Source organism: Phyllobates terribilis, unplaced genomic scaffold (assembly GCF_046119375.1).
Source record: "Phyllobates terribilis strain yellow unplaced genomic scaffold, ASM4611937v1 Scaffold_9__5_contigs__length_417890890, whole genome shotgun sequence".
Lineage (NCBI taxonomy): Eukaryota > Metazoa > Chordata > Amphibia > Anura > Dendrobatidae > Phyllobates > Phyllobates terribilis.
This window is the reverse complement of record NW_027362769.1, coordinates 406,811,082-406,824,146: the sequence shown is the minus strand read 5'-3', so window position 1 is coordinate 406,824,146 and position 13,065 is coordinate 406,811,082. Positions and strand designations below refer to the sequence as shown.

At 49.7% G+C, this 13,065-nt stretch overlaps 1 protein-coding gene across 1 annotated transcript in view; it reads right to left on the bottom strand.

Moving 5' to 3' along the window:
• LOC141162647 (uncharacterized) overlaps positions 1–7,057 on the bottom strand; it is a 40,137-nt gene extending 33,080 nt beyond the window's left edge. The window contains exon 1 of the mRNA XM_073648976.1: positions 6,927–7,057. Within this exon, the coding sequence (XP_073505077.1) occupies positions 6,927–7,035 (109 nt within the window). The 5' untranslated portion in view covers positions 7,036–7,057. The remainder of the gene's footprint in view (positions 1–6,926) is intronic.
• Between the last annotated feature and the right edge of the window lie 6,008 nt (positions 7,058–13,065).

Genomic DNA, 13,065 nt, shown 5'->3' with positions numbered 1-13,065 from the left:
GCCACCATAAACAGATGTGTTTTTAGGTAGCGCCTAAAACTGTGTGAGTTGTGGTTCGTCCTAATTTCTTGGGGAAGAGCATTCCAAAGAATAGGTGCAGCTCGGGAGAAGTCATGGAGCCTGGAGTGGGAGGTGCGGATTAGTGCGGATGTTAGTCGAAAGTCGCTTGCGGAGTGTAGGGAACGGGTAGGCCGATAAACAGAAATGAGGGAAGGGATGTAGGGGGGTACTGCATTGTAGAGGGCTTTGTGGGTGAGAACGAGCAACTTAAATTGGATCCTATAATTCATGGGCAGCCAGTGCAATGACTGGCACAGAGTGGAAGCGTCTGAGTAACGGTTAGCCTGATAGATGACCCTGGCTGCAGCATTAAGGATGGACTGGAGGGGGGAAAGTCGAGTGAGGGGGAGGCCAATTAATAGAGAGTTACAGTAGTCAAGGCGGGAGTGGATCAGGGCGACAGTGAGGGGTTTTTGTTGTTTCCAAGGTGAGAAAGGGGCGGATTCTAGAGATGTTCTTCAGGTGCAAGCAACAAGAGCGGGCAAGAGATTGTATATGGAAGGTGAAGGAAAGATTGGTGTGAAACACAACGCCCAGACAGCGCGCCTGCTGGCTCGGCATTATTGTGATACCACACATGGAGAGAGAGATGTCAGATTTAGGGAGGTGGGTAGACGGCAGGAGCAGAAGAAGTTCAGTTTTGGACAGGTTGAGTTTCAGATATAGAGCAGACATGATGTTGGAAACTGGGGACAGACAGTCACTGGTGTTCTGTAATACAGGGGGGGTAAGATCAAGGGATGAAATGTATCCAAATCTGCTGATGGTTTGTCCAATTGGGGTCGTGTAGAGAGAGAAGAGAAGAGGGCCAAGGACTGAATCCTGAGGAACCCCAATAGCGAGAGAAAGAGGGGAAGAAGTGGAGCCAGCAACCGATACACTGAAGGAGCTGTCAGAAAGATAGGAGGAGAAGCAGGAGAGAGCAGCGTCTTTTATGCCGATTGAGTGGACCATAGAGAGTAGGAGGTGGTGGTCAACAGTGTCGAAAGCTGCAGAGAGGTCAAGAAGAATGAGCAGAGAATAGTCACCGTTACGTTTTGCTGTCAGAAGGTCACTGGTCACATTGAGTGCAGTTTCTGTATGATGTAGAGGGCAGAAGCCGGACTGTGATGGGTCTAGAAGAGAGTGAGTGGAGAGGTATCGGGTAAGGCGGGAGTAGACCTGGTGCTCCAAGAGTTTAGAGATGAAGGGGAGATTGAAGACTGGTCTGTAGTTATTTGTGCAGGATAGGTCATGAGAGGGTTTTTTTTTAATAATGGAGTAATAATGGAGTGTTTGAAGGAGGAGGGGAAGATACCAGAAGAGAGGGAGAGGTTGAAAATTTTAGTTAGGTGAGTAGTGACAATTGAAGAGAGAGACTGGAGTAGGTGTGAGGGAATTGGGTCAGTAGTGCATGTAGTAGGACAAGAAGAAGAGAGGAGCCTGGAGACATCTTCTGTGACTGGGTCAAATGCGGAGAGTGAGCCAGAGGAGATGTGGAGAAGGATAGGAGTCTTGGCACTTGGTGGTTGTTAGCTGATTTCCTGACGGGTATTTTCTATTTTCTCTATAAAGTAGGAGGCCAGATCATCAGCACCAATGTCTGTGATAGGGGCCTGCCCTTTATGACTGAGGAGGGAGTGTTTGGCGAGAGTTATAGGTTCTTAACATAAATTTATAGTGGATGGAGTTTTCTGGTGTGCAAGTTTTCCTCCATAGGCGTTCAGAACTCCTAGAGCATCTCTGGAGAAATCGAGTTTGTGGTGTGAGCCAGGGCTGTTTTACTCTATATTTGGAGGTACTGTGGGTGTGGGGCGCTACTTGGTCCAAGGTGCTTCTAAAAGGTCGTTGTAGTGATGTGACGTAGTGATTTGTGTGTCTCAGAGGTTAAAAGTTGTGAGAGGCCAAGAGAAGTGGTTAGAGATAGAAGCTGGGATGCAGAAGTGGAGGTGGAGCTGTTTTTGTGGATGTAGAAGTCTCCCAGGATAAGGGTTTTGTTACACGCACGCCGCTAGGTTCAGATAGGGCGAGACGGGTTTCATGAATTCTTTGGAACCCTGGGGTAACCATTACTTAGGGTGACCGTAGGCTGTAGCTTCTCCCAGGCACACGATGAACTCACTTGCCAACCAGACACATCTGACAAAAGTCTTTTTCAACAGTTTTAGGCTGCGTACCCACTATGCGTTTTTCAAGCGTTTTTGCCGCGGAATTTCCACAGCAAAAACGCTTAAAAAACTTGGTAATATGGGCCCCATAGTCCCCAATGATAATCTGCATGTGCGGAAAAATACGCAGCATGTCCATTAATTTTGCGGACACCCAGCGTAATCGCCGCCATTGACTTGCATTGAAATGCTTGATATCCGCATAACTACATGTGCACACGCGGATATGAAGCTATTCAATGTGCGGATGGTACCCGGGTCTGGAGAAGAGGAGACACGGGTACCATAGTACCTGTAAAAAAAAGAATTTAAAATAAAAAATAAAGATTATACTTACCTTCCAATGTCCCCCGGACTCCTCAGCGATGCGCCCGGTCTCTTGTACAGCTTACGGTGGTGTGAGGACCTGACATGACGTCATTGAGTCATATGACAGGTCACGCGACCGCCGACGTCGGCGGTCGCGTGACCTGTCACATGACTCAATGACGTCATGTCAGGTCCTTTTACACAACCGCGAGACACCGGGGAGACCGGACGCATCGGAGAAAGAGACCGGGGGCCATCGGAAGGTAAGTATAATCTTTCTTTTTTATTTTTTACCATTCTTATTCTTTTTTTTTAACTATTACTTGGTCACACTATATATGCCATTTGCCGGTTGCATGGATTTATATAGTGTGACCAAGTTGTCAAGCAGTTTCCAAGTGATGCTAAAATCGCTTGGAAAAGTGCTTGACAACCCGCATGCAGAAATGCTGCAAAAACGCTTGACCTGGCGGGAAAAACGCATGTAAAATCCACATGCGTTTTTCCTGCCAGGGAGAAGCGGAAAAAATATGCAGCATTTCTGCATCGTGGGCACATAGCCTTACAGTGGAATTTAATCTGAAGCACGGCCTGTGCAATTCAGGGATATTACAGCACAATCTTCATTACAACAGTAGTTTCTTCACAAGGCACAGTATTACAATCTCTTCAGTAGTATAATTCAGCATAGATTAGATCTCTTAGCAGCACACTTCTATGCATACGCAACCACAGACTTTTCCTTCACAAGGACACAATAGTACACAGCATTCTTTATCCTGCATGGAGATGAAGGGGGGAGGCTTTGATGAGGGAGATGATCCCTGTGACCCAATTCCTTCCAGTCCTTATCTTCCTGCCCGATAATACTCTGCACTGTTAGTTCAGGGAGTTTATCTGACCTGTGTTTAGTTTCTCTCCTGATTTGAATCCTGTTCAGTTGCCTTCTGTCAGATCCAGAAAACACACCACCTTTCTCTTCAGCTTCAGCCACACAACAATAACAAGTTCCCCACAATCCCCTGGGGGCTCTGCTAAAACACTCCCTGTCTCCTGCGACTGTGTTAACCCCTCTAGTTGCTGGATGCTTCTGAAGCACAACACTCTCCTGTCTCCAGATTGAAAGAGTTAGTCAGAAAGTAGTTGTGCACGAAAGGAAGCTTGTTGCATACAGACCGTGGATTCCAGAGTGTAGTGATTACAACATGTTCAAAATTAATCCAGCCTAAAGGTCATGGAGGTCCTATGTCCTCCTTATGATCTGGGTGGATGAACAAGGGACAGGCACTTCAGGTTCTGGACTGCGTGCCATGAACCGATAATAGGAGCAGAGCACCATTTTCATATTTACTATGGAGCTTCTCCACTCTATGAACCCTGCATGCAGCCAGACATCTTAAGGACTTATGGGAGATCACAAAAAAGATGTGTTTGACAGTCACTGCAATACCAGATCTAACCATGGACAAGGGAGGCGATATTTCATATGACAGCAGGTGAGAGATGGAGCCTCCATAAAACAGAACATAGATCTGAAAGCATTGCTGACAATTACATAGTGGAATCTGCAGATCTTGTAGTTGTTGGCTCCAAATTAATGCTGGAACTGGTCATGGAAAAGTGTATGAAATGGTTAATACCGTGAAATACTGCAAGACGCCATTGCTTATATTCACTTACACATGACTCTCCAGAAGAGAGCACCACTAATCATGTACACATGGGGTCCCACGGACTAACTAGGTAATATATAACTGGAGTCTAACATAACAAACAACCCGCAAATAAAATATACTTTTTATTAATATTAATTAAAAGGTACAAAATAACATACCCGAAAAGGAAAGGGAGCTGTAAATGGCCCCAGGGCCACAATCAATGTCCACTACTTTCTATAGGACAGCAAAATAGGAGGGGATAAGAGGAGGGAGAGATACGTTCCCTCAACAGTAAACCATCATCCTACCTGACCGCGGAGGTTGGCACCCTAAAAATCATGCAAGATTGGCACCCGACACTCAGCATCATTTTACCCTAGAGAAGCCCTATACAACAAAGTCCATCTCTGAAATAAGGTTTCCCCTAGAAGGGGAAGACAAAACTCCTATCCATACAAGAATATAAGTCACACTGTAGCTGCCTATCGCATATGGTGATTATCGACAAGGATAAAGTGCTATAGTGCTTAAAGGGAAAGTGTAGAGAACCCTATTTACAATATAGAATGGAAGTATTTGGAAACGGTCAGAATCCCACATCTCCACCCAGATCCACCAAAATTGGCAAGGAAACCAACATAGCTACCATATCACCATGACATCGACGAACTCCACCAGATCCACCAAAATTGGCAAGGAAACCAACATACAGTAGCTACCATATCACCATGACCTCGACGCATTTCTCCATTTTGATGCTGGTTCAACAGGAGGCACGTAGAAGGTGTCCCATCATAGGAGGTTTGTCGGGGTAGTGACACATGGATGTCAATGTTGATATGTGGTATAGGGCTTCTCTAGGGTATACTAGGGTGATACGATGCTGAGCGGGGAGGCCAATCTTGCTTGATTTTTAGGGTGCCAACCTCAGCAGTCAGGTAGGGTGATTGTTCAGGGTTTACTTTTGAGGGAAAGTATATTTTGCTGCCCACACACAATATAGTGGACATTGATGGTGGCCTTGGGGCAATTTACCACTCCCTTTCCTTTTTTCTTTTGGGATATGTTAGTTTTTTTTACCTTTTAAATAATATTAATAAAGAGTATATTTTATTCGGGGGTTGCTTGTTATGTTAGACTTCCTACGGACTATTCCATCACTACAAAAAAGACCACTACCCAGTGGAGGAGACCCTCACTCTACAGTGGAGACCATCACTCTCCCCCACTCTACAGATGAGCCTCTCACTCTACAGACGAGATGCTCATGCTAAAGTGGAGACCCTCACTTAACAGTGGAGAACAGCACCCTACAGAGGAGACCCTCATTCTACTGAGGAGATCCCCACTCTACTGAGGAGATCCCCACTCTACTGAGGAGATCCCCGCTCTACAGATGAGATCCTCACTCTACAGATGAGATCCTCACTCTACAGTGGAAACCATTAGTGTATAGTGAAGACCATCACTCTACCGAGTAGATCCTCACTGTACAGTGGAAACTTTCACTCTACAGAGAAGACCTTCACTCTTCAGTGGACATGAGACGCTACAGTGGAGACATTGCTTTACAATTGTCTGTGGTTCTACAGATTATTCCATCACTTTACAGAGGAGACCATCACTTTACTGTTCAGTCTGTGGTCCTAAAGATCATTCTGTCATGAAGACCACCACTAAATGAAGGTGATCCAACTCTGAAGTGGAGACCCTCACTCTCCTCACTCTACAGAGGAGACCATCACTCTACAGAGGAGACCCTCACTCTACAGAGGAGACCCTTACTCTACAGAGGAGACCCTCACTCTACAGAGGAGACCATCACTCTACAGAGGAGACCCTTACTCTACAGAGGAGACCCTCCCTCTATAGAGAAGACCTTCACTCTTCAGTGGACATGACTCTACCGTGGAGACATTGCTTTACAATTGTCTGTGGTTCTACAGATTATTCCATCACTTTACAGAGGAGACCATCACTCTACAGAGTAGATCCTCATTCTACAGTGGAAACCATTAGTGTATAGTGAAGACCATCACTCTACCGAGTAGATCCTCACTGTACAGTGGAAACTCTCACTCTACAGAGAAGACTATCACTTTACTGTTCAGTCTGTGGTCCTACGGATCATTCTGTCATGAAGACCACCACTAAATGAAGGTGATCCAACTCTGAAGTGGAGACCCTCACTCTACAGAGGAGACCATCACTGATTTACAATTGACTGTAGTCCTACCGACGCTTCCGTCATTTTACAGTGGAGACCATCTCTCCAAAGAGTTTACAATTGCTTTACTGGTTAGCCTATGGTTCTACAGATTATCCAGACATTAGACATCATTCTACAGACAAGACCACTACTCAGTGTCAGAGACCATCATGCTAGAGAGGACACCATTGCTTTACAAGCTTCTGTGGTACTACAGATTATACCTTTATTCTACAATGAAGACCATCAATCTATGGAGACCATTGGTTTACTCGATGGCCTGATTCTACATATTATTCTGTTATTCTACAGACAAGACCATAAGTGTATGGAGCAGAGACCATCCCTGTACAGAGGACACCATTGCTTTACACGTGAGCCTGTGGTTCTATAGATTATTCCATTACTCTATGGAGGAGACCACTTTAGACTATTTATCTACAGGTGGGACAACTTCCCTATAGTTAACACCATTCACTACCATCAGTTGTTTGTTTGAACCCCCCCAGAGACCCCAGTCCTTGCCGTCTACATTACATTTACCTGTACAGCCCGGTTTCTGTGCATCTGTAGAGACTTCAGATCTGATCTTTGATCTCTCCTCACACCCTTGGCTGTACCAGGAAGAAAGCGTAAAATGGTCTGCAATCATGCGGGAGGGTGTGGTGTGCGAGATTATTGCTGGAAGGTTGCAGTTTCTGTTTTATTGGACTCTATGCAAATTTGATCTTTTGCCAACCATAACCGGCTGAAGAAGGAAATGTAGTGAAACAGACACAACAGTGTGAACCAGCCCAAGAGACTGATGGCAGAGACCAAGTCTGCACACAGAAGATTCTCACACATCATTATATCCAGACAAAGAATCAATGATAGAATGTGAATAGAACCATAAAGGTGGAGGTGACTAATACAGGAAGGTCCTTGTCAGGACGTAAAAAAATTCTATAATGTAGTCACAATCGCTGAAAAATAGCAGCTCCAGCCCAGCAGAGGCTGATATGGGTGATCCTTCAATGTTTGCAAGTCAACATTCGGGGACGACCTGTGGATGCTAAAACAATGCCAGTTAATATCATCATCCCTGACCTGTGGATGATGGCTTTGTGGCGCCCCTGAGGGTTCGGTCGCCACAGGGGTACTGCATCTCTTTAATGAGGTGTGGTACCTCTCCTTCGAGGTAAGGACGGTGCAGCTGTCAGGACCCCACCTCTGCATCCAACACTACACCTCTCCCACCTGAGGGGGGCTTATATGCACCAGGGTGCTGCCCCAGCCGGGATAAGAGGAGATGGGGAAACCAAAGTTAGGGGGAACCAGGTAGTGGGTGAGGGTGGAGGACACACTTAGAGGTTACACTTACTAAATTCATATTTAATAAACAGCCATCTTGGGCTTATGGTCTTTGATTGTGATCTTCATCACTGAACGTGGCTTTCTGTGTGAACCTGCAGTTGTTGGGGACACGGTCCTCGTGCTCTGGCCTTGAGGCGAGGAGCGGGCTAGAGGTAACGGCTGTCTCTACGCGGTCAAGGTCCCTACCCAAGAAGGCCTGGAGGGGAGTAGAGGAGACAAGCTCCACAGGCGAAAGGATCCCAGGGGGATGCAGGTTGTCGGACCCCCGGTCCTGGTGGCCGCAGAGCACCGTGAGGAGCAGGAGAAGCCTTGCAGCTGTGCATTCTACCGTGAGTAAAGCTTGGAAGACTACCCCTATGGCCTCCGGTTTCTTATTGCAACGCGGCTCTGCACCACACCGCACCACATTTCTCACTACTACCTCCTCCATCCGCGTCTCTGCCCTGAGGCCCTGCTCCGCCTGTGGGGAGTAGCACCATCCAAAGCTGCCACTACATCCCTTCTCAGGGGACTGCCGCAGCGCTGGTGGCCATCACCATACACCACAGGTGGCGTAGTCAATATAACCACTCGAATCACTGTCACCGTCCCTCCTAGCCCTTAACTTTTTAATGTGACAACCCTGGGCACGGACTGGGCCTAGGCCGTGACTACATCCACCTTGCACAGTGGCCCGGCTTCCAAGTACCCCAACTATCAGGGTGGGCTAGCGAGCGGGGAAGGAGAGGCGTCCCCCCCCCCCTAGTCCGACCAACGCGGACATAGTACTTCCATCTGACTCTTTCTCCTCCGCCCGGGCGTCACATCTGTCACAGCTTGAAAGGACAGTTGAGAACTATATAAAGGCATCTCTGTCTCTGTTCTGTTTGACTCTACAGGATGTCAGCTTAGGGGACCACGGCCCCAGCTGGAAGTATGCAGATCTTCTCCATTGACCATCGCTGAACCCTCAGAGACATTTTGAAGAAATCCAGGTTGGGATAAGCAGGTCACCCGGCCACACATCTCACTGCTCTTGGTTAGTTTCCTAAACTTGTCATTACCTCCTCTCTGTGGAGGTCCGCCAAAAGGTGGGTGCCACTGGTGGGGGTAGTCGACCCTGGAAGCCCTAAAATCGCAGCTGCTCTAATCCCAGCGAGTCAGCGGAAAGGTGAGACTCTGTCATTTGCACCATCTTGTGTATTAGCTGGGACTGTTCTATATATTATTGTTTCCTGGTGGTCCAATAAATTATTGCCACACTGTTTTACCATCATCCTGTGTTGTCTGAGTAGTGTTCTGCCCACGACAAAAGCGAGCAGGCGTTTAGTGGTATGAGCCATGGTCCATGTGATCTTTCTAAAGACAGCTGGGCCAGCGGACGAGAGCACCCACTGACCCCCGTGTCTCCACAATTGGGAATATTATGTGCTGGATCATGCCAGTAGCATCCACAGTCGTACATGAATGTCTATGGTGACCAACGAACATCTTCAATGATCCATTCAGTGATCTATGGACTTATACAGAACTTCAAGGGCTACAGGGATCTATTGATGTCTACAATGATCAGTAATTAATTACAGTGATCCTTAACTATTAACAGTGACCCATGAAGGTCTATTTTGACCCATTAACAGTGATTCATGATTGTCTAAAATGATCTTTAGATGTCTACAGTGATTTGTGACTACACAGATCCATTAACATCTATATTGGTCGATGAAGGTCTTTAGTAATCCTTGAATATCTGATATCTAATATCTACTCTGATAGTCTGGCCAGTGTGAATTCACCAAGTGTGATTCATACAAGTGTGGCATATTGAAGAATTAGACCTGAATTTAACCTGAAGGGAACCAAAGGAAACTGGATACCCAGGCAAAGTAAACAATGTTTCTGTTTGGTTTCATTCTCTCCCCTATAGTTCTTCATTTTCTACTAACCCCCCTAATCCCTACACCTAACAAGGAACTCTTCATCTCTCCCTCCATCCTCCCCATTCATCTCATCTCTTCCTCAGAACTATTCCTCAATATTCACTCCTATGTCTCCAAACACAGACAGCCACCTCACGCCCTCTCCTGCTCCCACCTACTTACACTTTCCCTGCTCCTTCTGACTGCAGGCGATATCTCTAAAAATCCTGACCCTCCTCAGCACATCCCCACAGTCACTTCCACCTTCTATCCATGATCTTTCACAAACTCTCGCAACCTTTCAAACCTTATACCCATCCGCCCAGCCCCCGCTTCCCCAGTACCACTAATAGGAGCTATAAGGAACGCTTGCTCCATCTGCAACAAACTTTCCTACATCCACAATCTTTTCATTACTAATACATTTTCCTACCTCGCCATTGTGGCGCCCCTGAGGGTTCAGTCGCCACAGAGGTACTGCACCTCACCCAGAGGTGTGGCCTCTCCTTCTCTCAGGTAAGGATGGAGTACTGCCCGGGACCCCAACACCTGCATCCAACACTACACTGCTGCAGGCTGGCTGGAAGGGCATTATGCACTTCTTTTGCTGCCCCGTCCCTGGCTGGAGTGGAGGGAACCAAAAGTGAGGGGGAACCAGTAGTGGGTGTGGGTGGAGGACGTCGACCAGGGGAGCACTTGAAGAGGAGGTATATATAAAGGGAAGCCATCTTAGTCAGGGAGTTCAGTAAGTGAGTCAGAAGAGGAGAAGTGAAAGGAGCAGGGGCTCTTCAGGAGCTCTGCTCGGGTGGCAGGCTTGGCCTGTCCTGCCCAAGACTGAGAGAGGAGTGGTAGCAAAGAGGGAAGAAGGCTCCAGTAACAGAAGGGAACCCAGGGGGTACAGTGAGTGCAGGACGGCACCCATATGCCCGAATCTGCCAGGCATCAGAGGGATCAAGCCTCAAGAACGGCACCGGTCCCTGGACTAGCCAAGTTACTTCAAGTCTCGGCTGGAAAACCGGAGGCTTCTGCACTTTCAGGGTGTAGTTGTCACATTCGTGTAGCACCCTGAGGACTCGGCTGCTACAAGGGTATTGCACCTCGAACCAGAGGTGTGGTATTCCACTCCCGGGTAAGGATGGAGTGTGGGACTGAGCTCAGCTAGCTGCATGCACTACACTCACCCCATTTCCGGGGGACAGAACAACGGTACTCCCACCAAATAGATGTGCAGGTACGATAGCGTCTGTCCCTGGCTGGAGTGGGGGGGGGGGGAACATCCCAGTAGTGTAGGGGCAGATAGGGGAGGGACTCTGGGCATAGAAGTAGGAGCCCATTGGGTGCTAGTCACCTGGGCTCACACATAGAGGGAGTATATAAGGTGGGCACCATCTTAGGACGAGGTTCAGTCCAGGTCTGTTCAGAGAGGAGCTCAGCCAGAGAGGGCTGACAGGGAGCTGTGGCTCCGGCTGGGCCCAGCTCCAGGGCCAGGCCTGTAGTGGAGAGGAGGAGGAAGAAAGGCCCAGAGACGCAGGACAAGAGGGAACCCTGAGATCCCACAAGTTGACGGGTGAAGGGTTGGCAGAAAAGGGTACCGGATCCCAAACTGGCAGAGGCAAGATATCCTTAACCAGGAACCGGAGGTCGTGGTCAATCTTTGGCACGACCCTCACGACACCCACCAGGAAGGCATACCACGAATAGGGTCAGGAAAGCCAGAGAAGGTTTTACCACCAAGAGGCCCGAGGGAGCCGGACAAAGGTGGGTCCCTGGTGGGAACGGCCAGTAGGAAGGAAGAGAGGGGAGCTCAGGACCACGCTCTGGAACTGCCTGGGAGTTGGCCGAGTCCCACACCTGGTGGACGCAGCACGGCTCGGGTGGTCACTAAAGGCCGGAGTGACCGGGGCAACACCTGTGAGTAAAAACCCTGAAACTGCATCACATGTCTCTGAGCTTTCTTGCTGCACCATCGCTACCACCATCATCTACTCTTGCTGCCCTGAGGCCGTACCCCTCCCGTTGGGGGTTATACCATCTACGCTGCACAACCATATCACCAGCCTCAGCGGACTGTCCTGCAGCAGCAGCCCTAAAGCTGCATTCAACGGGTGGCGTAGTCGTACAACACCCTACTATTCAAGACACTGCCGCTCAGCTTGACTCCCTGGGCACGGACCGGGTTGCCGCCACGAGACTACTACCCCCATCTGATCCGGCTCCGGGTAAGCCCCCGTGCGCGCGATGCCGCACGACACAGCAGGCCCAGGGGCGCGTCAACTTTGGCGTAGTCGGCAGGATTACGTGCCCGCAACCGACGGGTACTGCGTGCCTGAAGAAAAGTTCACATTTACCGTAAAAAGGAGTCTCCCGCCAGTTCCGGAGGGTCCCCGCCATCGGACGCCATCTCGGATCGTTTCCCGCCGTTTGCCCGCAGTCTGCAGCCTTTTCCCGCCATCCACGGAGTTTCCCGCCATTGGGAGACGATTCCCGCCATCTGAGACGATTTCCCGCCCTGGCAGAGCGGACGCCATTATGGGCGTGCCAGAGGGTGGCAAGAGACCACCTCCCATCGTGGGCCTGGTCCCAGAAGAGCGCCAAAAGCGGAGACCGCCCCCACCAGCAGAGACTGCAATGATAGAGATGTCCATCAGGGCGAGGGGTCTGCCCCTGGAACTGACAATCACCAAGTGGCCCCGGGACCACCCTCAGTATGGGCGGATCAAGAACAAAAGAGAGAGGATGGGTGCAGCCTGGAGGAGTCTGGAAAGATCGCACCCGGAGATGGAGGGAGAGTCAGGCAGCACCAACCCTCTGGTCAGGAGCCTGTTGCAGGCCGCCACCCCAGAAGGCCTGGTGGAGATCCTGGCACAGCTCCCCAAAGATCGGGAGCATGCACAGACCGCGCTGGAGGGCTTGGCTCGGAAGATGGCCCGAGTGCAGCAAGAAGTGCTGGCCGAGTGGAGCAGAGAAATGGCCCTGCAGGCTGGAACCCGCCAGCAAAGGACGCCACCCGGGATGAGGAGTCTGTCTGCCTCTGAGGATGGTGCAGGAGGGACGAAGGCCGGAGACGACGCCGTGGAAGGAGCTGAAGAGATGGAAGCAGGTAAAGGGGACGTCACCACCCCAGGCCTAGTAGCCGTGAGCCTGCCCCAGCTCCCCGTCGCAGAGCCCAAAATTCCCCTTACCGTGCCCGTTGCTGCACCGCCACCGCTCCAAACTAGGCCTCAAGCGGCAGGAGCCGCGGCCACGCCCCTTGTGACGTCACGCGCCTTAATCCAGAGCGCGGCCAAGCAGGAAACGCCACCGGCCTGGTCGCAAGGCCGAGTACCCCCGGGCGCCGCCGTATCCACAGTGCCCTTCACCTTCAGAGTGCCACCGGCCTGGTCGCAAGGCCTGGTGAATCCGGGCGCCGCTACCACCACCGCGCCCTC